Source organism: Apodemus sylvaticus, chromosome 1 (genome assembly GCF_947179515.1).
Source record: "Apodemus sylvaticus chromosome 1, mApoSyl1.1, whole genome shotgun sequence".
In the NCBI taxonomy this organism is placed as follows: Eukaryota; Metazoa; Chordata; class Mammalia; order Rodentia; family Muridae; genus Apodemus; species Apodemus sylvaticus.
Genome location: NC_067472.1, coordinates 58,479,757 through 58,504,056, shown reverse-complemented (window position 1 = coordinate 58,504,056; position 24,300 = coordinate 58,479,757). Strand labels below are relative to the sequence as shown.

General features: G+C 49.6%; 1 protein-coding gene across 1 annotated transcript; it reads right to left on the bottom strand.

Moving 5' to 3' along the window:
- Positions 1-3,462: 3,462 nt before the first annotated feature.
- On the bottom strand, positions 3,463-17,138 carry Rhod (ras homolog family member D). The gene is made up of 5 exons (XM_052173501.1): positions 16,931-17,138; positions 9,428-9,515; positions 8,690-8,799; positions 4,445-4,579; positions 3,463-4,059 (listed from the first exon to the last, which is right to left on the bottom strand). Exons 1-5 carry the CDS (start codon positions 17,060-17,062, stop codon positions 3,892-3,894), a joined length of 633 nt encoding a protein of 210 aa, XP_052029461.1. The 5' UTR covers positions 17,063-17,138; the 3' UTR covers positions 3,463-3,891.
- Positions 17,139-24,300: the final 7,162 nt, after the last annotated feature.

Here is a 24,300-nt window from a genome sequence, read left to right as displayed (position 1 = left end):
CCAAAGATTTATTTATTGTTATACGTAAGTACACTGTAGCTCTCTTCAGACACACCAGAAGGGGGTGTCTGCTCTCATTATGAATGGCTGTGAGCCACCATGTGGTTGTTGGGATTTGAACTCAGGACCTTCAGAGGAGCAGTCAGTGCTCTTAACCGCTGAGCCATCTCTCTAGCCCCTTCTGTTTTTGTCAAGACAGGGTTTCTCTGTAGCCTTGGCTATTCTGAAGCTTGCTCTGTAGACTAGGCTGACCTCAGACTCACAGAGATCCTCCTGCCTCTGCCTCCAGAGTGCTGGGATTTAAAGGCAAGTACTCCGACTGATTAGTGTTTTTTGGTTTTGTTTTTCAAATTACATTCATGTATGTCTACATGTGTTTGTGGGGGCAAGAAGAAGGCATGCGTGCATGGGGTGGTCAAAGGAGTCGGTTCTATCTACCATGTGGGTCCAGGGATCAGGCTCAAGTAGACAGGCTTGGTGGCAAGCCTCCCTACCCACCGAGCCATCTGATGGTTCCTGCTTTTGTTTGTTTTGTTTGGCTCTCACTCCACAGCCCAGGTTAGTCTCTGAAGATTCTCATGCTTGAAGTCTTTTTCTGAATCAGTCATGAAACAGTAGCCAGAGGGACAATGGTCTGTTCTCTGCCCAGGTGCTCTAGACTGAAATCTGAATTTCTTCGGTTGTAATTTGAATACAGTCAAAGCTGGTGGTAAGCTCTCTCGGCTAAATCCAAGTATGTATTTCTCAGTGTTGCTGAGCCATGAGCCAGAACAAACCCGGAACATCGCATTACGCTGTGAACTCGAACCAGCCGGTTCCTTTGATTGATGCATATAATACTCAGTGAGAACAGGCACCCACCATCCAGCCCAGCAGCTCCATTCAAAAGCCCTCCAGGTGAGGGACTGCAGCTCAGATAGCAGGGCTGAGCTGCAGCAGGGGAGCAGTGCTGGGCTCACGTGGAAAAGTCCACTGGGATGGCTGGCTCCACGTGGGTTCTTAGTCCAGGCTGCTCGACTTTCAGAGCTGAGCATATAGCTCGGTGGTGGAGCAATGCCATGAATGCACAGACCATCAGGTCCAAGCAACACACACACACACACACACACACACACACACACAAAATCCCCCAGAATACACGTCAGGCTGTGCACACAGCTCCTTTTTCTTCTTGCTTCAGCCTCCCAAGTGCTTGTGACCACGAGCATGACATCATGCCTGCAGAATTTAGTGATAATTAAAAATATCATACAAGCTGGTGAGGCGCCTTGCAGGAGTGACTGTGAGTCTGGTCTCCAGAATGCACATAAAGGTAGGAGAAAGCCGACTCCACAAAATTGACCTCCAACTTCCACAGTTTTGTCATGGCAATATGTGCCTACACACACACACACACACACACAGACACACACTATTAACAATTATCTTGATAAAAAGCATATACAGGATAAAAAACAAAACAAACAAAATAATGAAGAGTAGGAAGTTGGCTCAGTAATTAAGAGCACTGGCTGCTCTTCCAGAGGACCTGGGTTCATTCCCAGCACTCACACGGCAGCTCACAGCCAGTCACTTCAGTCTCAGGGGATCTGACAGGCTTCCGGCTTCTGTGGGCATCAGGCATGCATGGCAGACAAACATGCATTCAGGCAAAACATTCATACGCATAAAAATAATAAAAATTAAAAGCCAGGTGAGCTATAGAGTGACTTTCAGAACTATACAAGAAGGGCTACACAAAGAAACCTGTTTCAAACAAAAACAAAAAAATTAAATTAAAAAAATAAAAACAAAATTCATTTCTATTAAGAAGAAAGAATAGATGTGATTATGTTTAAAGTGTTAGACTTTGGAGCCATGAGATGACTCAGTGGGTGAAGACACTTGTCACCAAGGCTGATGACCTGAGTTTGATCTCTGGGACCCACAAAGTGAAAGGAGAGAACTGAGTCTTGTGTGTCATGGCATGTCCCGAAGCCCTCACAAATAAACACATGAGAAAAGAGTTTTAGATTGTCAGTCTGAATAAAGCAGGTGGCACTCAGTGTGTGTGGGCCTCTTGTCTTCCTGAAGAATTCTGCTTCAAGTTTAGCAATCCAAACCCCCAAGTTTCTAGCCCAACGCCCTGCAAATTCAAATGCTGGATGTCAAGACTAACTCATTCACATTACAAATATCAGCCTTGCCAGACCTGTGTGTGTGTGTGTGTGTGTGTGTGTGTGTGTACGTGTGTACATACTCCACATTGCACTTTTGCACTTGTAGAGGTCAGAGGACAACTTTCAGCAACCAATTCTTTTCATCTTGTTGAGCTTGTCTCTCTTGTTTCTGCAGCTTCCATATATATAGTATATGGATTATATATATATATATATATACACACACATATATATACATACATACATATATAATCTCAAGGCCAGTAAGCCTTCGAGCTTCCAAGAGATTAGGAGATTTTCCTGTCTCTGCCACCTATCTTGACTTGAGTGCTGAGATGTAGTTTACATTTTATTAATTGAGATAGGTAGGATTTCTCTGTGTAGCCCTGACTGTCTTGGAACTTACTTTGTAGACCAGGCTGATCATGAACTCAGAGTTCTACCTGCCTTCGCCTCCTGTGCTGGGATTAAAGGCATGGGCTACCAACACTGGCTTGATTTTATATTTTGTGGTGTGTATGTTTTGCCTGACTTTTTTGTGCCTGGTGCCTATGGAGGCCAGAAGAGGGCATTGAGTTCCACAGAACAGAAATTAGAGGTGATTGTGTGCTACCACGTGGGCGCTGGGAACCAAACCTGGGCTCTTTAGGAGACAAGCCAGCACTCTTGATCACTAGCCTCCAGCCTAAAAAATGTTAGGTTACACTTCAGTTTTGCCGTGTATGTGTTTGGGTGGGCTTATACCAAGGATGTACATGGACGTCAGAGGTCAATGCAGGAGTCAGTTTTCTCCTGCTATCTGGGGCCCAAGGATCTCAGATCGTCGTGACAAGTACCTTTCCTTATCTGCTGGGCCTCCTCACTAACCCCACATCTTGCTTTTTATGTGGGTTCTGGGAATTGAATTTAGGTTGTTTGGTTTATGTGGTGGCACCTGAAAAGCACCTCTGTTCTCTCTCTCTCTCTCTCTCTCTGTGTGTGTGTGTGTGTGTGTGTGTGTGTGCATGTCACTTCATTGGTTCTGTTTCTAGAGAAGTCTGTTAACATAGTAGACAAATGAGAGTGCACACCTTTCACGCCAGGCACATGCTAAGCTCTTTGAATGTGTTAGTCCTTGTGACTTTTATTCATGCTTGATGTAATTTCTGATTGGCCATTTTACAGATGAGGAGGCCGAGGCCTAGAACTTCTCAAGATCTTAGAAGTGGTAAAGTCAGGTTTGGGTCTTAGCAGCTCCACCCTGGGGTCTAGGTGGGTGGGCCCTTCTTATCTAGAAGCATGTAAAGATGCTTTGAAGCAAGAGTCAGGACACTAATAAGGCATGCCATTTTAGTTGTTAAACGTATCAGTGGGACGAATAGGATGATCAGGGCCAGGGCAGGTTGTTAGCCTGGGATGGTCTCAGGAACCCTAGGTCCAGTAGGTATAACTCAAGAGAATAGCCACAAGGTGGCGCCAAATCAAACCGCACAGACTCCCACTCAGGATGCAGGTCCAGGATTGGGCGCAGGGAGTCTGTCAGTGGTTCCAGAGCTAAGGGTCTGGGGACCCTCTTCTTCAATCCAGGATTCCTCGGTCCAGGGGCCAGGCCTCAGTGGAGCCCATCTGTGGATATGTGGTTCTACCAGCTCAGTCTGGGGATTAGGTCCATCCCAGTCAACAGAGTAGAAGGGCTGCTCCTGGGTCTTTCTCCAGCTGAGTAAACCGGAAGGCGAGGTGGGTTCCAAACCAGTCAGGTGACCACGCAAAAATTGTGGGTAATCCGCCGCCAGAAGTTATGACTGCGACTGCTGAGAGCCACTTCAGCTGCTTCCTGGAAGACTGCTTCCACATTGTCATGGAGCCGAGCTGAACACTCAAGATAGGCCACTGCTCCCACAGACCTCGCCATATCGTGGCCCTGCCAAGGAGCAGTAGGAACTGCTATGAGTTTGGGGTGCGGGGTGAAACTCATTTGGCTATGCCAGGAGTCTTGAGGACAGAGTGGGAAGTGGGCTTTTCTAGGGCACCTTCAGTGGGCAACTAATCTGTGTTGTAGAGAAGGGTCTAAAATCAAGTGACATGCACCTCAGGGCTCCCATTTGTGCTATGCATATTACCCATCTGCCTGTCAGAACCTCCTTGAGTATTCTGGGTTCTGCTTCCAAGTGCTGACCCTTCCCGACTGCTAACATCCTCCGAGCCCCACCTCCCCCGCCCCCCCCAGTCCACACCTGGCATGGTAGAGAAGTACCCTGAGGTTCCCTCCACAAATGCCTCTCACCCAGGAATAGCTTCCTACCTACCCTGTGGTAGGTCACGGGCTCCAATCTTTTCTTCCGCAGCTTGTTCACCAGGACCTTGTCCTTACGCAGGTCTATCTTGCAGCCCACAACAATAATGGGCACTCCCTTGCAGAAATGTGTCACCTCTGGGTACCACTGCAGGGAGAAGGGTTGTGTGTGAGTCACTGGGAGTTCTGACCTTCAGTGAAAAACTCTTTGCTCTGTCCGTGTACTCAGTACAGGTTCTCATCAAATTCCCCATGGGAGCTCAGTTGGGTAGAGTGCTTGCCCAGCATGCCCGAAGCCCTGGATTAGATCCACGGCACCGCGTAAACAAGACCTGTAATTGCAGGACTTGGGACGTGGAGGCAGGAAGATCAGAAATTCAAGACCATCCTCAACTACAGAGGGTTCAAGGCCTAAGACAACGTCTCAAGGAAACAGGAATGTGTAAATAATTGAATCATCTTTCTCTCCTCTCTTCCTTTTTTCTTTTCTTCCAAGACAGGGTTTCTTTGGGTAGCCCTGGCTGTTCTGGAACTGACTCTGTACACCAGGCTGACCTAGAATTCCCAGAGATCTGACTGTCTCTGCCTCCTGAGTGCTGGGATTAAAGTTGTACATCACTACCACCCAGCATCTCTTTTCCTTTCTCCTTCATTTCTTCATTTTTTTTTTTTTTGAGACAGGGTCTTTCCCTGGCTGTCCTGGAATTCACTGTGTAGACTGGAATGGCCTCAAACTCAGATCCACCTGCCTTTGCCTCTTAGCACTGGGATTACAGTGTGTGCTACCATGTCTGGCTCTAATTGTCTTTTTTAAAGCAAGACCTTTGTGTATGAGCCTTTTGTCCGCATGCATACCTGTGCAGCACCTGTGCCTGGTTCCCTTGGAGGTAGAAGTGGGCTTCTGACGCCCTGGGACTGGACTCACAGGCATCTGTGAGCTGCTGTGTGGGCGTTGGGTATCAAACCCAGTAGAGGAGCAGCGAGTGCTCTTAACCTTGGAGCCATCTCTCCAGCCCCCGTGTGTATTTTCACACCTATTGGCAGATGCTGTCGTTGGGCACATTACAGATGCAGTTAGTAAGACATAGAGGATTTTATAACTTACTGTTGATCACACAATTGGAAATGGAGGGATTTGAGCCCAGTAGGCAGGGCTCGGAGTCCAGCTTCTCGATCACCAGCAAAGTAAACTTCTTTGGATAACTTTCAAAACGGGCCAAATATGCATTTATATAAAAGTAACTAAGCCAGATGGGGTGGCACAGAGCTTTAATACCATAACTTGGGAGGCAGAAGTAGGAGGATCTCTGTAAGTTTAAGGCTAGCCTGGTTTGCTAACCTGGTCTACACAGTGAATTCCAGGATAGCCAGGGTTAGGCAGAAAGATCCTGTCTCAAAAATAAATAAATAAATAAATAAAAATTTAAAAAATTAAAAAAATTAAAAAAAAAAAGAAAGAAAAAAGAAAAAGTAAGCTTTCTGGCATAATACACCTTTAATCCCATTAACACAGGTACTCAGGAGTCAGTGACAAGCAGGTCTCTGAGTTCAAGGCCAGCCAGGACTACATAGAAGACCTTTGTCTCAACAGGAGTGAGCACCCCCAGAAGAACATTAGGGATGACTTATTTTAGCCTTGACCTCACATCTGGGGCACCAGAGATATAGAGGAGGTTTCTCCTCTTCAGGAGTACACGGCTGTTTGGGCCACTCAGGATAAGCTGCTAAAATTCTCTGGATTCTGGACGTAACTGGAGCCCAGCTAGCCCTCCACTGAGCCGCGGGGAGGCCTCAGCAGGGCCAAGCCTGTGAGAACCTGGCCACCAGGATCACTTCCTTCAGATCAGCCTGCACTGGATTCAGGGTCTGCTCTTCTGGCTTTCCCAGTTCTTCCCTTTTGCCCCTCCTCTCCCTTTGGCTCTTCTTTTCACTAGCTGGTATGGCTCCCTGGGGGCCTCCTCAGGTCCCTGGGGGCCTCCTCAGGTCCCTGGCTGCACTCTGCCCAACTGGTGGCTCCTCAGTGGTTTCCCAGGCCAGCCCCACACTCCCTACAGGGGACCTGCAGATTCCAGGTACCATAGGCCTGTTCAACTCCACCCTGTCCCAGGCTGCTTCTCACCCTCCTGCCTTGTCCAGCTTCTCTCTTATCCACCTGTAATCGACCAGCAAATGCTGGGGCTCTGCCTTATAGGAGAATTCGGAATCTACCCACTGTTTCCACTGCACCATAGGAACCACTCTCCCGCCCCTGCCCCTAGTGCCCATAAGGGCCTGGTGCAGAGGTGTGCTAAGGAATGCATGAAACCAACAGCCCATGCTCCAACTCCAGAGCTTCCCCTTTAATAGAAAATGATCCAAGAGGAAGGCATCTCGACTCTATGTGGTTGTCAGGATGACAAGTCAACAAATACTCCTGTAATGCTAGGACAGTGCATACTCCATGACACGTTCTTTTTTTACTTTTTCAAGACACAGGGGTTTCACTGTGTACCCCTGACTAGTTGGGGGGACTTACTATGTAGACAGGGGTGGCTTCAAACTCACAGAGATCCTCTTGCCTGTCCTTGAGTGCTGGGATTGTTACCATGCCAGGCATGGCAAGTTTTTTGTTTGTTTTTTCTTTTTTTGAATGCTATTGTCTCCCCCAACCATCACCATTGAAAACATAACAAGTTCTTAATGCTGTTGTTGCCATATCCTTACTGTTGTCTTTCCTAATGCTGTCACTGCCCAAGGGAACCTGGCCACGGATTGCTTGTGTGGAGGCCTTGGCAAGCGGTGGGTGAGGGGCAGTGCCATGGCTGGGCAGAAGCACTCAAAGGATTGCCTCTTTGATCCTGGGAAGCCCGCTTGGTTCTAGGGCATCACGAGAGGTCACTGACTCCCAGAAATGAGTGTATGGGCAAGGGCAGCTAGGGTTGGACTTTAGAGCCCATGTGACTTCCAGCAGGCCCAGGCTAGAGAGGCAGCCTCTGAGTCACCCAGCACTCTCAGCAGAGTCAGAAGGGGAAAAGCCAGTGTTCTAGCCTGTAGTAAGGACAGGCAGGAGCCACTGGAGTGAGTCAGAGCAGAGACCCAGCGGCCACACTGCTATGTGACCCCGAACAAGTTGCTGTTTTGTTCTAGGTCTCACGTTACCTACGTATCTATCAAACCCAGACATGTCTAAGACCTGCCAAGCTTTTTTGTTTGTTTTCTTATTTTTTGTTTTTACACAGGGTTTCATTATGAATCCCTGAATTCACTATGCATAGATCACTGTATAGATCAGGTTAGCCTCAGACTCTTACCGATTGCCTGACTCTGCCTCCTGGGTACTGGGATTAAAGGCATATGCCACCATGTCTAGCACGTTTCTTTTCTTTCTCTCTTTCTTTCTCTCTTTCTTTCTCTCTTTCTTTCTCTCTTTCTTTCTTTCTTTCTTTCTTTCTTTCTTTCTTTCTTTCTTTCTTTCTTTCTTTCTTTCTTTCTTTCTTTCTTTCTTTCTTTCTTTCTTGTGTGTGTATGCTTTGTCTGTACACCACGTGCACACTATGCTTGTGGAGGCCAGAAGATCTCACACCTCCTGGGACGGGTTATAGGCAGGTATAAGCCACTGTGTAGGTGCTGGGATCCACTGGAAGAGCAGCCGGTGCCTTAACCTCTGAGTCATCTCCAAGCCATACACTTAAAAAAATATTCATTTAAAACTTTTAGCTTATTATATATGTATGAGTATGTGGCATGTGTACCACATACATGTCTGATGCTCATAGAGTTCAGAAGATGTTGACTCTCTTGGAGCCAGAGTTATGGATGCTTTTGAACCACCACATGGGTGCTGGGAACTGAGCCCTGGTCCTCTGCAAGAGCAACAAGTGCTCTTAACTGAAGTTACAGGTGGTTGTTAGCTCTCCCATGCAGGTGCTTGTTCCCTTCTCTCTCTCTCTCTCTCTCTCTCTCTCTCTCTCTCTCTCTCTCTCTCTCTCTCTCTCTCTCTCTCCCCTTCCCCTTCTCCTCCCCCCTCTGATTCCATTGTTTATCCATGAATGGCCTGGAACTCACTATGTAACCTAGGCTAGCTTCAAACTCATAGAAATACCCACGCCTCTGCCTCTCTGGTGCTGGGACTAAAGGCCCATGGCCAGCTCAGTATGCCCTCTTAACCACTGAGCCGTCAGCCCAGTCCAGGCCTGCCAAGCTGTGACAGCCAACAGGGTAGAGCGATGAGCAGTGGCCTGGAGACTGATGTCATGCCCTCTGTCACCCCAGCACCTACCCGGTTGGAGACGTTGTCAAAGCTGTTTGGATTGGTCACATCGAAGCAGAGGAGCAAGACATTGGCATCAGGATAGAACAAGGGCCGAAGGCGGTCATAGTCATCTTGCCCTAGGCAAAGAGAGGAGTCACTACCTATGGTCCTTCTGCCTGCTTTCAGCATCTCCCCAACACCAGGGAGGTCGCCTTAGCAGACCTGGGCTTTTAGAGAGTAGGGTCAAGTTTTGTATCTCATGTGGATGTCCCCTTGGGTTGGCTCTTACTTGGTTTGCTTGTGGTTTATAGCAGCCTTGGCCTGGAGAAGCCATGGCTGGAAGATCCTATTCAGGGGTGAGTGTGCAGCAGAGGCCAGGCTTAGGGAACTGCTTTGCTCTCGCATGTGCAGTGAGGGCAAGGGAAGATAGGACACCAACAAACTGGTCTGAGCAGGTCGAATATATAACTTCTGAGTCCCACTGCATTTAGTTTTGAGCTAACCCATGTATGGGCCAGGCCAGGAGCCTCTGTGTGTGTGTGTGTGTGTGTGTGTGTGTGTGCACAGATCAAGGTCAGGAGGTCTTAGAGAAGCTATATTCAGGGTACAAAGCTTAGGAGGCTGTCCTAGGCAGGGAACGTGGGCACAGGAGGTGAGGGGCTGAGTTTCCTAGGGCCCCTCCTGCTGCCAGTGCTGTTCTCTGGAGACTGGCTGACTTCCTGGTTCAGAAGCCCCTGGGGCTCCCCTTCTCTTTCCCACACTTACCGGCTGTGTCCCAGATTTGGAGGCGCACAGGTTTACCCTTCATTTGCAGAGTTGCATTATAGCGCTCAAACACTGTGGGACTGTAGCTCTGAAGAAGAAAGAGGACAAAGTTAAGGAAGTTTTTGAGGGTTCTGGAGCAAGCCAGATCCCCAAAAATGCCTACACAACAACCTCTCACTGTGGTTGCTTCTGAGAAGACCCCCAGTTCACAGTGACCAGGCTTGGGGAAAGGCTTAGAGTTTGATGCCAGGAAGGTCTCCATGCTCCTGGGTCGTGTTTTCCTTGATTATAAACAGGAAGACTGAAGTCCCTCTCGTATAGCAGAACATTACATTAAGGAGTCAGGCACTGGGCACACAGCCTGGCACAGAAGAAGCATGCCATACATGCTGGCTACTGGCATTAACTTTGTCCAGTGTCCCCTTGTGAGCTTTCACCTGAGATCTCCCCTCTTCCTGGGAAGACATTAACACATACCCGCTTCTTCCCTTGTTCATTCATATATTCATGTAGCGAATGTTAGCCCTTTCTCCAGGCCTAGCTCTGGGCACTGAGGAGCCTGTACTAAAGAAGACTCAGTCTGTCTTGGGAAACTCAGGCTCCCAATGTCTGAGGTCTCCTTTACTTCCCTCCTTCTATTTTAGATAGATTCTCATAAACCCCAGGCTGGTTTTGATTCCCAACTCTTCCGTCGCCAGCTCCTGCGTCCTAGGATTAAAGGTGTGGAACATGCTACCCCTCCTGACTTTTTTCCCTTTGAGTTGGGGTTTTGCCAGCCTAGACTACACCTGAATTCACAGCCATCCTCCTTCCTCAGCCTCTTTAATCTCAGCTTGAAGTTACAAGCAAGTGTGAAAATCTCAGCTTGAGGTTACAAGCAAGTGTGACCAGGCCTGTTGTTCTTGCTGCCTGCAGGTCTGGATGTAGAATTCCCAGTTATTCCTCCAGCACCATGTCTGCCTGTGTACATCCACGCTCCCTGCCATGATGATAATGGGCTAATCTCTGAACCTGCAAGCCAGCCCCCAATTAAATGCTTTCCTTTATAAGAGTTGCCTTGGTCAGCGCAGTGGTGGTGGCACAAGCCTTTCTCTCTGAGTTCAAGGCCTGCCTGGTCCACAGAGCTTGTTTCAGGATAATGAGCTTCACAAAACAAACAAACAAACAAAAAAACAAAAAAAACAACCCTGTCCCAAAACAACAACAAAAAGAGTTGCCTTGGTTGTGGTGTCTCTTCACAGCAATAGAACAACAGTTATTTTCTAAAAATGATCTGTTTCGGGCGAGTCTCTCTATAGCCCCGGCTGTCCTGGAACTCACTATGTAAATCCACCTGCCTCTGCTTCTTAAGGACTGAGATTAATAACATCCAGCTCCTTTTTTAAAAATAATATTTTATGTTTTGCCTGCATGAATGTGTGTGCACTACGTGTGTGCCATGTGCCCAGGAGGTCAGAAGACAGCAGCCGATCCCCTGGGACTGGAGTTACTGACAGCTGGATCCACCATGTGGATTGTGGTCTTCTGCACTGAGCCGTCTCTCCAGACCCCCACCCCTGCCCTTTTGTTTTTGAGTTTCTGAGACATGTTCTCACTGTGTAACCTTGACTGGCCTGGAACTTGCCATATAGACCTGCTTGGCCTAGAACATAGACATCCACTTGCCTCTGCCTCTTGAAAGCTGGGATTACCGCCTTGCTTGGCTTTTTTTTTTTTTTTTTTTTTTTTTTTTGGCAGTGGGGAAGCTTCTTCACTTCTTTTTGAGATGGGGTTTTGTTATGTAGCCCAGTAGCCCAGTAGCCTAGTTTCAACTAGAGCTTGCAATCCTCTTTGGCTTTCACGTTCTGAATACTGGAACTAGAGACTTAGATCATCATGTATGGCTCCTCTCAGGCCTCATGAATCTGAAGGTTCCTTTCACACACTCCCTGTCTCAGCTTGCCTTTCCTGATCCTCCCTCACACACACACACACACACACATACACACACACACACACACACACACATACACACACACACACACACACACACACACACACACGACACAACAGGGGCCTCTCTGGAGTGGGTTACCCAGGGCACAATCCCTGTGCTGGCTGGTCTTATGTCAACTTGATCATAAACTAGAGTCATCTGAAAGGAGAGACCCTTAATGCTTCCATAAGATCCAGCTATAGGGCATTTTCTTAGTGATTGATGGGGAAGGGCCCAGCCCGATGTGGGTGGTGCCATTCCTGGGTTGGTGGTGGTGAGTTCTATAAGAAGGCAGGTTGAGCAAGCCAGGGGGAAGGCACCCAGTAAGCAGCCCCCTCCATATCCTCCACATCAGCTCCTGCTTTCCTCACTGACTTCCTTTGATGGTGAATAGCATTTGGAAGTATATGCCGCATGGTTTTTCGTAGCAGCAATAGAAACCCTAACTAAGACAGTTCCCTAGTCCACCCTAGACGTGTCCACTGGAGACTGGCTGACCTCTCTGGCTCAGAAAGAATTGGGGTTCTCCCCTTTTCTGCCCCTCCCAAAATCCCATACCTACCTGCCTGTGTCAGATTTCGAGGTACACCCTCTCTACAATAGTTGAAGAGTGAACGTGTCATGTTTGATAGCTTGATCAAAAGCTCGGAACCTTTGCAGAATAGGGCCCTGAGCCACAGGTAATGAAGTTTGCCAAACTGCTGCATCTGCAGCATTTTGCTGTGAGCAACCCTTAACCTCCTGATCTTGTTATTGGTTTATTATTTGAACTAGGGTCTCATGTAGCCAAGGAACATCTTGAACTCATGACCCTCCTGGTTCCATCTCCTGAATCCTGCAAGCACGGACAGGTACCACCACACCTAGTGTGTGTGATGGTGGAGACTGGACCCAGGACTTTATGTATGCCAGTTGAGCATTCTACCCCCTGAGCTCTCTTAGCCCCCATTGGTTTATTTTTTATTACATTTATTGGAGGGGACACACACACACATGGCGGGAGTACTCATGTAGAAGTCAGAGAAAAGCCCTGAGGGGTCTATGATCTCCTACCATGTGGGTCCTGTGGATGGAACTCAGGCTGTCAGGTTGGTAGGAAGTGTCTGTACCTGCTGGGCCATCCCCTTCCTCTTGCCCCTTTCTTTGTTATATAAGTTCTAAACTACAGCTCAGGATGGCCTGCGAGTTTTCCTGCCTCAGCCTTTTGAGAGCCGGACGACAGGCTCAGCGTCCTCACTTGGCCAGGGCTGCCTTGTCGGATCATAGTGTGGGGACCCTACTCTCTTCCTTTCCTGTGTCAGGCAGGCCTCCTCCTTGCCTGTGACTCAGGAGGACTTCATGCCTGCCTGTTTGATGGCCAGACTGCCTGACAGTCTTCTGAGTCAGGCCCTGGCCAGCTGGGAGGGGCAATCGAGAGATGGGTCAGGATGTTCTCTAGGACACTGAGGCACGCAGGGGAGGGGAGAGTAGGCACCTGGAGAACTATGGAGAAGACGGCATGGGGTATGTCTATTCTGTTCTCCTACGGAAGGAACAAGTCAAGGGCTCAGGCAGCCTTCCTGCCCCTCTGAGCACGCTCTGCCCTTGGGCATTTTTTCCTACTGGGTAGTCTGAGGAAAGCACTGGCTTTGAGATCAAATGAGCATGGCTTAGGACCCAGTTCCGACAACATCACTGGTTATGAGAAAGAGCGTCACCTCAGGATTCAAAGTGAAGGCCTGGCCCAGCACTTACGGTCACCGTTCACCTGCTTGAACTTGTCCACACCAGCCCTGTCCGTCCCTCTGGATATTTCCTTTCCATGCCTCCCCTGTGGTGGTTTGAATAGGTTTGGCCCTCACAGACTCATATATTTGAATGCTTGGCTTATAGGAAGAGGCACTATTAGAAGGTGCGGCCTTGTTGGAAGAAGTGTGTCACTGTGGGGACGGGCTTTGAGGTCTCTTATGCTCAAGCTATGACCAGTGTAGCACACAGTCTCCTGCTGTCATCTGCACATCAAGCTGTAGAACGCTCAGCTCTTTGCCAAGCACCAAGCCTGCCCTTACACTGCCATGCTTCCTGCCATGACATTGATGGACTGAACCTCTGAAGCTAAGACAGCCCCAGTTAAATGTTGCCCTTTAGAAGAGTTGCCATGGTCATGGGGTCTCTTCACAGCAGTAAAACCCTAATGAAGACATCAACTGTAGTCTCTGGCCTAGAGCAAGGACTGTCACAGGGGGGATTCTCAGCTATGCATTAGAGACCCAGTGTGGCCACCCAAATGCCAGTTGAGGGCCAACGACAAAGATCTTGGGAGACACAGGCCAGTGTCTCACAAACGCCTGTGATGTGGCCCCAGCCCACTGCTCTCTAAACTCTTGACTTCCACAACCTCAGTAACATCAAGAGGCTCTGAGGGAAGGGGGTGGTGAGGCAGAGACAGTGCTGGTGCTGTGAGTCTTCAGGGGCCACTCCGGCCGCCTGCCTCTCCTGAGGTCACCAATTCCTGCTCCCGGCATCAGATAGACCTGAGGTGAGCTGCAAGGGGATGTGTTGGCTGTATCGCTAGTGTCACTGCCCTGCCTCTTCCTTTGGAATGTGGCTTTACACCTTTTGTGGTGTTCTTTGCCCCCACTCCCTAGGCAGAAGTGCCTACCTAATCTTATCTGTTTTGTTCAGCAAGAGACACAAGACTTGGCTTGGGTTGACCCAGGACAGAGATGACTCAGCCTTGGTCCTGCCCTCCTGGAGTTCACAGATAGGTGACCATTACAGAATGAGGACAGGGTTCCCCAGGTAGGACACCTGTGGAAACTGGAGCAGTCTGAGGACTGCAGACTGAATAGTTCTGCAGGTGAGTGCTCTCGTCCACCTCCTGTCCCTGTCTTGTAAGCCACTAAGAATGGCGGTGTTCTCAGTGCCACCTGAGACTTCTTGGGGAAAGAGGTCTCTCCTTGCCCCATAAACTCTACTTTGCCCCTTTGGCCGTAAACTTGAGGTTGGAGGTTAGCCAGTGAAGATCAGAGGATTCTCCAACCACTCTCTCCTCTGCCCTTTGCTGCAGGCAGAAAGCCTGGAACATAGGAACCTGAGCTTCCAGGCTGAGGCAGAAGAGGCTGTGACTGGATCAACAGACAGTAGAGGTGGCTTCAGATGTCATGGAGGTGCCTCAGGGAGGGGGCAAGGTGACCTGAGCGCCAGATCAGAGCTACCCTCATGTTCTCCTCAAAAGGCTCTGCAGGCAGTCACATTTGGGAAGTGGAGGCAAGGATGTTAGAAGGCATCCTTAGGGCTGGAGAGCTGGCTCAGAGGTTAAGAGCACTGGCTGCTCTTCCAGAGGTCCTGAGTTCAATTTCCAGCAACTACATGGTGGCTCACAACCATCTATAATAGGGCTCGATTCCTTCTTTTGGTGTATCTGAAGACAAGCTACAATGTACTCATATAAATAAAATAAATATTTAAAGGAAAAAAAAGCATCCTTGGCTACATATCGGATTCTGAGGTCATTTAGGTCAAACTACTTAAGGCTGAGACCTTGTCTCAACAAGCCAGCTGGGCAGTGGCAGCACATACCTGCAATCCCAGGCAGAGACAGGCAAATCTCTGTGTTTGAGGCTAGCCTGGTCTGTAGAGCAAATTGCAGGACAGCTAGGGCTACACACAGAGAAATCCTGTCTCTAATAGTGTTATTTCATTCCTGTAGTCCCAGCACTATGGAAGCAGAGGCAGGAGGATGATTGATTTGAGATGAATATAGACTACATATAGAGACTTTGTCTCAAAAAGAAAAGTAACTTGCTAACTAAAATAAAAAGAATCCACTCTCATGTCAGGGACTTCCTAGACTAAGGACAAGGTTGGTCCACCCTCCCCTTCCACACACACACCCCTTCCCCCCCCCCATGACCACTCTGATCTTCTGTCACTCTACTGTGTCCTGTAAAAGATATAGTTCATGAGCCTCTCAAGTGGTGGCACACACCTTTAATCCCAGAACTTGGGAAGCAGAGGCCAGCCTGGTCTACAGAGTAAGTTCTAGGACAGCTAGGACTACACAGAGAAATCCTGTCTTGAAAAAAGGACACACACACAAATCCAAACAAACAAACAAAACCCCATACATAGTTCGTGGAGTTAAAGGTGTTTCCCTATGAAATTTGTCTGTCTCCTGCTGTCAATGTCACCATCTAGAATGTCTGACCCAGGACAGTGATGCTGAGCCCTCCCTGCCCCGCCCCCCTCCACCTTTCGGTGCCTCCTCTGATCTCCTGGTTCCCACGATGGTTGGGTTCCCATGGGCAGTACCTAAAGACCTGGTAAATATCGCCTATACTTAAAAAAGAAAGAAACAAACAAACAAAAAACCCCCCAAAACAGTGTAACTGGTCAAAAGAGGTGATGCTAGCACCTTTGCAAACCACAAAACCAAAGGCTCTGAAATGGGTCTGGTGGCGCATATATATAATCTCAGCAATTGTTGGACTGAGAGACAGGAGCACCGTGCGTTCAAGGCCTCCACAGTAATATCCTGTCTCAAAAACAAAACAGAAACCACTAAAGTAAAAATAAAAAAATACACCCCCCCAAAAGAACTCGTAAAAACCTCTGGTGTTCAGAGTGGGGAGCAAAACTGTGTCCTGTTCGCCAGGTCAGCTTCTCTGGCCCCTTCCATCAAACTATCCACCTCTGCACAATCCCAGAGGCTGGGAGGATGTAGGGACAGGAGAAGAAGACATGTTGCTGACGGCAAACCCACAGACACCCAGGACCCCCACTGCTAAGGGAGGCACAGAAAGAGGACTCAGCCATTGTCCTGGTCATGGCGTCTATTGAGCTGTCTGGAGAGTTTGTCCTCAAGGACTCACGGTGACAAGCCAGGACGAACCAGGTACTGCACTGAGCTGTCCATCAGCCTCACTGTCCCAGCATCCTTCCCCCATCAGGTTGCTCTGAAAAACTGAGGCTTAGAGAAGCAAGACCTAAGGAGAACAGGGCTCTTCAGAGAAGGGTCCGTGGTCCACGGTTTTCCTCTCTAAGGTGAAGATTAGGGTTTTGCACCATAGGGGCTAGGGTTGGAGAAGAGGTGGTGTCGCCCAACGAACATCACTTATTAACTTTCTGCACTCTTCTATTCGCTCGGGTAGGGGCTGTCAGTCCTATCAAGCAGTTAAAGAAACAGGCACAGAGAGGGTAAGGGACTTGCCCAAAGGCACACAGCTGTGAGAGGCAAAGGCTTGATTTTACTGCTGCCAGTAAAGCTCCAAAGTCCTCACACTCTCTTCGCCAAGTAGTGACAACAACTGCTCCCTTAGGACTTGCTATTTCCCCAGGTGGCCTAATTCAGTCCCTGTGACACCCCTCCCCCTAAGTGCCATTAGTCCCACTTCGCTCCTCCTGGCTAAAACTGGAAAACTCTGCCTTCGACCCCAGGCCCTGCGGAGATTCCCCCTGGGAGGCTCGACTGGGTACTTCCGAGGCAGCTCTCAGCAGACCCGCACATGGGGGTGTCCCAGCGCAGGGCCAAGGGTGAGGGCACTCACCTCTGGGAAGGCCCCTTTGGCGAAGACCATCATCAGTGACGTCTTCCCGCAGCCCCCGTCGCCCACCAGGACCACCTTGACCGAGCGCCCGCTGTGCGGCGCCTCCTCTCCCGCAGCCTGGGACGCGTTCATCCCGGGCTGGCGGACCGCGCTGCGCGGAGCAGCAGGCGGTACGCGGCGGGCTGGCTGCGGCGGGCGCGGGGCTGGCCCGGCGGGACAGGAATGTGGAAGGGGCGGGGCGGCGGGAGGAAGTGGGAGCGGGGCGGCCGGGGCAGGAGGCGGCTCGGGGGGCGGGGGACACCCAGCTCAGGTGAGAAGCCCCGGACAAGGTGAGGGTGCGGCGACCGGCCGAGGGTGGACGCTCCTGCGGTCCGGTCTCCTGGCGGCCTGTCTAGCCACTCAAGAAAGACTTTCGCAGCACCTACTGCGTGCAGTCACTGAGGCCGCAGGGGTGGGCGGAGACCTGCGCCTCCAGAGGGCACCCAGAGCTCATCGCAGACAAGTGGACAAGTACTTGGAGAGAGGCTGGGGACAGGGAAGAAGGAAGCACCTGGACTATCTGCCATGGGTGGGAGATGATTTTTGTGAATGAATGAATGAATGAATATGAGTTTCTGCTATTTGTGGATCTCCTCCAGAAGTTGTAGGCCAGATGAGAAAGGAGTGGCCCGGGCATTCCCTTGTGGGTCACTGAGGACCTCTTCAGCCAGCACCAGGAAGCGTCGATGAAAGTGAATTACCACGCAACTCACCCAGGCAGCCAATAATCTAGGGAAAACTATGGAACCTTCCAGCTGTAGAGCTCAGAGCTGGCTCTGGCACGAGGCTGATGTCATGAATGGTTCATATTATAGTATATAGTATGATGACCTTTACGTTTTTCTACGTGTGTGGGTGTGTGTCTGTGCAGCCTGGTGCCCTCTGCACCCTGAAGCCCTGGAACTGGAATTACAGACATTCTGAGCTATCATGTGGGTGAACTTCCGGAAGAGCAGCCAGTGTCCTTAACCTCTCAGCTGTCTCCAGCTCTTTGGTGTAATGTTTAGTCAATGCAGATGGTCCTTAGTTTCTTAGAGTCTGAGGACCTTGCACTGTTTCGATCAAAACCTTTTCTGTGAGAAGCCTAGAATGGGAACTGCCGGGATGGGAGAAAGGAAAAGGGAGCTCTTCATCTGGGGTAGATTAAGGAGGACCTTCGGCCTGGACAGGCAGAGTCTTGAGGAAAAAGCCACAGAGGTGTTTCAAAAAGAACGTCTTCGAAAAGGCTGGAGCAAGGTAGCCACGCCCCCCACTTCTTAGCGACAGGACAGAGGGCGGGACTTGGCAGAGGAGCGAGTATCTGGATGGTGGAGCACTTTGGATTTCAGGAATATATCTTAACTGCTCTCTAAGTGTCCGCATCCTTCTTTCCGATCAGAGTTTTCTTTTTAACTTTTAGTGAGCATAAGTGGGCTGGAAACGTAGCTGTGTTGCTAAAAGGCTTAACCAGCACGAGTGAAAGTCTCTGTTCCATTCCCCGTTTCACATAAACTGAACTTGGTGATACATGCTTCTAATTCCAATACTGGTGAGGTGAAGGCAGGAAAATCTGAAGTCCAATGTCTGCTTGGCTGTACAGTGTGTCCAAGGCCATACTGGGATAGTCTGTCTAAAAAAGAGGGGAGAAAGGTCTCACCTGTCTCCCCAGCCCTCAGACTGCGTGTTTACATGGAAGCTAAGTGGGACGTGGCCAGAAGTCTTTGGGTTTTGTCTCCCATCTCCACACTGGCCACGATGTCATCCCTCATTGTAGTCAAAGTCAGGCAGGTGAAAATGACCTTCAGCCGTATTTGATCCCCGCTGTATCTCAAGGAAGCAGTTTCCAGTTTCCCTCAGGGGCAGAGGTCAGCTGCACGGAAGGAGCCTCCCCAGGATCTCCCCAGCTCCACCTTTTGGATGCCCCTTCCCCGAAACTGCCACAGGGTTGGGCAGGACTTGGTATGAAGCTGGGTGTGTAGCTGAGCAGGATGCCCAATAAAAGGAGTGGCGAGGAGGGGCCCCACCCCCCAGTCAGCTGTCAGCCTCGTCATCGTCATCCCTGCTGCTGTCATCGGGGCTAGCCTGGCAGGCAGGTGGAGCTAGACCAAGGGTGGAGGAAGCCAAGAGTCGGGCAGAGGCGGCCTTGGTTGCTATAGGGATAATCACTCTAATGACACACTTGACAACTGTCACACTTTACAGTTTCTTTGTATACCTCATAATACCTCATAACAGCACATACTAATGGGGGATTGATAGCTGCTGTGCAGGGACTGTCCACCAGGAGGCAGGATTTGCTACCTGTGTTTTACAGAGAAGGAAATTGAGGTCTAGAGAGGATGACTTTTTTTTTTTTTAAAGATTTATTTATTTTTATGTATGTGAGTACACCGTAGCTGTCTTCAGACACACCAGAAGAGGGCATCGGATCCCATTACAGAGGGTTGTGAGCCACCATGTGGTTGCTGGGAATTGAACTCAGGACCTCTGGAAGAGCAGTCAGTGCTCTTAACGGCTGAGCCATCTCTCCAGCTTGAGGGTGACTTCTTAAGAGAGACCCTAAGACTGTCCCCAAATCTCATGTCTTGGACATTATTGCTCTCAGCTCTCACACTGTGAGGTCGGCTTCCATTTTGGAGACTTGGGGATTGAACCCCAGAGGGAGGCTGCTGCCTGGGCTGGGCCAATAAGACTCAGAGCCAGGACTCGGTCTGACCATGTCCAGTCCAGCCTCATCAGCATTCTATGTTCAGGCTCCTGTGAGGCATATCAGTCAGTCACTGACCCATGGCCATCTGCCCTGGTAGCCAGGAATTTCCCCAAATCTGACACTGCTGGACTCTGGACTATACTATTTTCCTGAAGTTTATTTTTGGAGTGGGGTGGGGTGGCCACACAGTTGGCCTCACTGGGGTGCTGCTTGCTGTTTTTCTGTTTACTGTGGCTGCTGCGGACTTCCGGCCTGTGACTCAGCCCCCTCTAGGCCCCATCAATTCCAAGCTGAGAATCCTTTCTGAACCCCGTGTAGCATGTGACTGCCCTGGAGACCTCAGAATGGCAGGGGAGGTGGGGCCAGAATCGGTCTGGAATGTTGTTATTGGTGCTGCAGGTCTCCAGCAGAGTCATGACCACCTCTAGAGCAGGGGCCACCGCTGACCCACTTCTGTGCCCCAGACTATCTCAGACTGGCGCCAGCTGTGGTTCCGGATATTATGTCTAATTGACAGGCTGGCTGGATAAACACAGCAAGAAAAAGAAAAGGGTAAATGAAGAAAAGAAGGAGGAAAGGACAGAGGGTCAGGAGGGAAGGAAAGGGGGCGGATTGAAAGAACAAAACCGGCCAAATGTCTGAGTGTCATGGTGGTATATGCCTGTAAGCCAAACACTCAGTAGGCAGTGATTCTCTGTGAGTTCAAAGCCAGCCTAGTCTCCATAGCAAGTTCCTGGCCAGCCAGGGTTACACAGTGAGACCCTGCCTCAAAAATAAACAATAAGTGCACAAAAAAGAAAACAGAGGAGATGAAGGTGAAGTTCACATCACACTGAACAAGAGGTGGGGTGTGCTCTGCAGAGAAGTCTTTACCTTCCCCCCTCTACTTGCTTCAAGGACAAACCTAACTTTCTGATCCATTTTCTGGCCCCCTCTATTCCCCTGCAGCTAGACATCACAGGCTGTTCTGACTCTTTACTGCCACTGTGTGGCCACTCTGCTCTCTGCAGGTCATTACTTGGGCTTTCCTCTGGGGTTCCTGGCCTGGGGTACCTGGTGTTTGTGTGGATGTGGTCTTGCCTTTGGAAAGGCTTAGCAGGGTGCACCTGATCTTGAGTAAATTTCCTCAAGCCTTTGTGTGTGCACTTCACGGCTCTTCAGTTCCAACCATCAGATTCTGGAAGCCCTGGGGCGCGGCCCAGACTATGCCACTCAAAGCTTTGCTCTCACATAAACCTAGCACCTATTGTGTAACAGACACTTGGCATGTGACATTTTTTTAAAGATTTATTTATTATTTATTTTAAGTATATGAGTACACTGTAGCTGTACAGATAGTTGTGGGCCATCATGTGGTTGCTGGGAATTGAACTCTGAACCTCTGCTCACTCCAGCCTGCTCGCTCCAGCACAAAGATTTATTTATTATTATATGCAACTACCCTGTAGCTCTCTTCAAACATACCAGAATAGGGCTTCAGATCTCATTATGGATGGTTGTTGAGTCACCATGTGGTTGCTGGGATTTGAACCCAGGACCTTTGGAAGAGCAGTCAGTGCTCTTAACTGCTGAGCCATATCTCCAGCCTGGCACACGACATTTTATTCTGTCCTTTGACGTACATATGATTCTTATGCACCTTCGAAAATGAAGAAACAGGAGGCTTAAAGAGGAGAGATAGTTTGGCTAAGGTCCATCTGGCAGTTTGAGGAGCTAAGCCTCAAATCCCATCATTAGTTCCAGAGTTTGTTCATACAGAATCTTTAAAAATTCTGCCAGGGTGGTGACAAATGTCTCTAATCACAGCATGTGGGAGGCAGAGGCAGGAGAAATAGGAGTTTGGTGTTATCCTTATCTACAAAGTGAAATTTTGTTTTTTGTTTTTGTCTTTTTAAGACAAGGTCTCTCTGTAGCCCTGGCTATCCTGGAACTCACTCTGTAGACCAGGCTGGCCTGCAACTCAGAGATCTGCCCTCCTCTGCCTCCCAAATGCTGGGATTAAAGGTGTCTGCTACTGTGTTTGGTTTATATAGTGAATCTGAGGCCAGCTGCAGATCTGTAAGGCTCCGTATCTGAAGGGGGGGGGGGACACAGATGGAGGGCCGGGGAGCTCAGTGGCTAAGAACACTTGTTGCTCCAGAGGACCTGTGTTCGGTTCCCAGCACCAGGTGGTAGCACACAACCAGTAACTCCAGTTCCAGGGTATTCTATGCTCTCTTTTGTCCTCTGTGGACACGGGCAGGCACACGGCACACACACATTCAAGCAAACTCTTCATATAAAATGAAAAATCTTTAAAATTTAAAAGCATAAAGTCGGAGGCGTGAGGAGCCTTGTATGGGTTAGCTTGTCCAACACTCTTCATTTCCAGTTGTAGACCCTGAGGCCCTGAGAGTGCAGTGACTTCTCACACAGCAGGTAAGCAGACCTGGGCCACTGTCCTGCTGGACAGGACCTGAGAGATACCCTCTCCTACACAGCTGCCCCCTGCGTGGACCTCCTCTTCGGCTTCCCCTCCTTGCCTTGCTGTGCATGGTTGGGCTTTCCCGGTGAGAAGACTGAACAGCGAAGCACTGTGGCCACCTCAGCACTCATTTGCTCTCTAGTTAACTTGTCACTCTGGGGAACTGCAGGCACAATGGGTCAGTGGGTGCTAAAGGGATGCGTCTTCCTCTCCCTGTGGGCAGGCCGGCCTCTGGCAATACGGGGTGAGTTATTGACCTCCACACCTTTCCTTGTGGGTGGGTTCTTAGAGAGCAAGGCCTGGGACTCAGAAGGCAAGGTCCATAGACCTGGGTCAGAGGAATAGGAAAGAGGAAAGGGTGGGGAAGGGTGGGAGCTTAGGAAAGGGGTCAGAAATGGTAGTGACAGGTGAAGGGAAGCATGAAAGAAGATGGGGTTGGGGTAATCCTCCTGTCACCCTCAGCCATCCTGCTTTCCATCCAGTAACTCTTCCTCTGAGTTTTTAGAAAAAGATTTGATTGGTGCTTTCTGTGTTATGTGTATTAGTGTTTTGCCTGCATGTGTAAGTGAATCACAAGTGTGACCTAGAGGGCACCAGATCCTCTGGAACTGGAATTCCAGACTTGGGAGCCACTGTGTGGGTGCTTGAAACAAAACCTGGGTCCTCAGCTAGGCAGCCGGTGCCCTCGGCCTCTGGCCACCTCTCCAGCTCTGAGTGTCCCTCACATTTTTGTTGGTTTGGTTTGGTTTTTCAAGACAGGGTTTCTCTGACAGCTTTGGCTGTCCTGGAACTCACCCTGTAGACCAGGCTGACCTTAATTTACAGAGATCTGACTGCCTCTGCCTCCCAAGTGCTGGCTGGGATTAAAGGTGTGTGCCACCATTGTCTGGAGAACATGCCATATTTTGAGTTCTCTTTAATGAACCCCAAACCTAGATGTTGTGGAGTGATCTGCCCTGCTCACCCCTCTGCCCACAGCTTGTTCATTTCCCTTACAGGTCTTCAACTCCTCACCAAGCCCTTCCCCATTCCCTCCTGCCAGCAGACAGAGACCCTCTGCCTCATCTGGGATGCTGGTGCCTCCAAAGCCCATCTTCCTCAGCCTCTCAGGTCTCTGCCAGGCTATGGTTCTCAAGACATGGGACACTAACTAGTCTGTGGTCTGAGACCCGTGACCTATCGGGGATGCTGGAAATTTAAATTTCTCTTTGTTCTTAAGCTGGGCAGTGGTAGTGTAGATCCTAGCACTCAGAAGGCAGAGGCAGTTACAGCCAGGGCTACATGGAGAAACCCTGTCTTGGGGAAAAAAACTATTCTTGAGAATTCCATACAAGTATACAATGAATATGATCAGATCCGCACCATTTGCCCCTTATTGAGACACTGGGAATTCTTATCTTGCTCATGAGCTCCAGGGGAAAGAAAAGGAAAGGAAGAAGTATGTTGGGATCCAGAAGGTTCTCAGCTGGCCTTCAGGGACTTTTGAGGAATTGGAGAAAGATAATGTGTCCTAGGTGTCAAGAGCATAGACTTTCCAACCCTATAACCTGAACTTGATCATAAATCTGCAACTTTCTTGTTGCATGATCTTAGGTGTGTTTCTTCTCTGGGCTCTGGTTTCTACATATCTATAAGGGGAATGCCACAGTTGCTGCCTTTAAGTGTTTCTGGGCTGCAGCCTGAGCACCAATTCTCAATGACCATGTAACATCCTTTTTCCATCCCTGGTCTGTGTTCTGCACCCCACCCCCTCAGATCCCCCAATCCATCCCAGTGTGCTAGCAAGGCTCTCTTGTGATGTGCTGTTACTAGGAATGCTTTTCCTGCCTTACACATTGAATACTCTTCAGTGTCACTATCACGAAGGCTTCCTTGACTTCACCATCCCCTCCTTCCCTAACCAGGGCTGGTACTGGGATCCCTCCTTCAGAGCTTCCTTTGTAGATGGAAGATACCCCCCCCCGCCCCCCCCCCCTGCTGCCAGCAATGGAGGAAGGACCCAGAGCCCCTGTGGGGCCCAAGGTTGAGACCGGTTCCCAGTGAAGATAGTAAAACAACTTGAGGCTGAGCAGAGCTCCCTATAAACCTCCTTCCTGCCCCAGTTTTATTTTGTTTCAAGAATCATTCCAGGCAGCATCCCTGGCTGCCTCCACAGCCACCTGGGCACACTGTCAACGT

Coding starts and splice junctions, on each gene's coding strand:
- Rhod (XM_052173501.1), bottom strand. CDS start 17,062: ATGAACGCGTCCCAGGCTGCGGGAGAGGAGGCGCCGCACAGCGGGCGC. Junction 8,800..9,427: donor CCAAATCTGGGACACAGCCG/GTAAGTGTGGGA, acceptor CTCTTTGCCTAG/GGCAAGATGACTATGACCGC. Junction 4,060..4,444: donor AGCCCGTGACCTACCACAGG/GTAGGTAGGAAG, acceptor GCTCCTTGGCAG/GGCCACGATATGGCGAGGTC.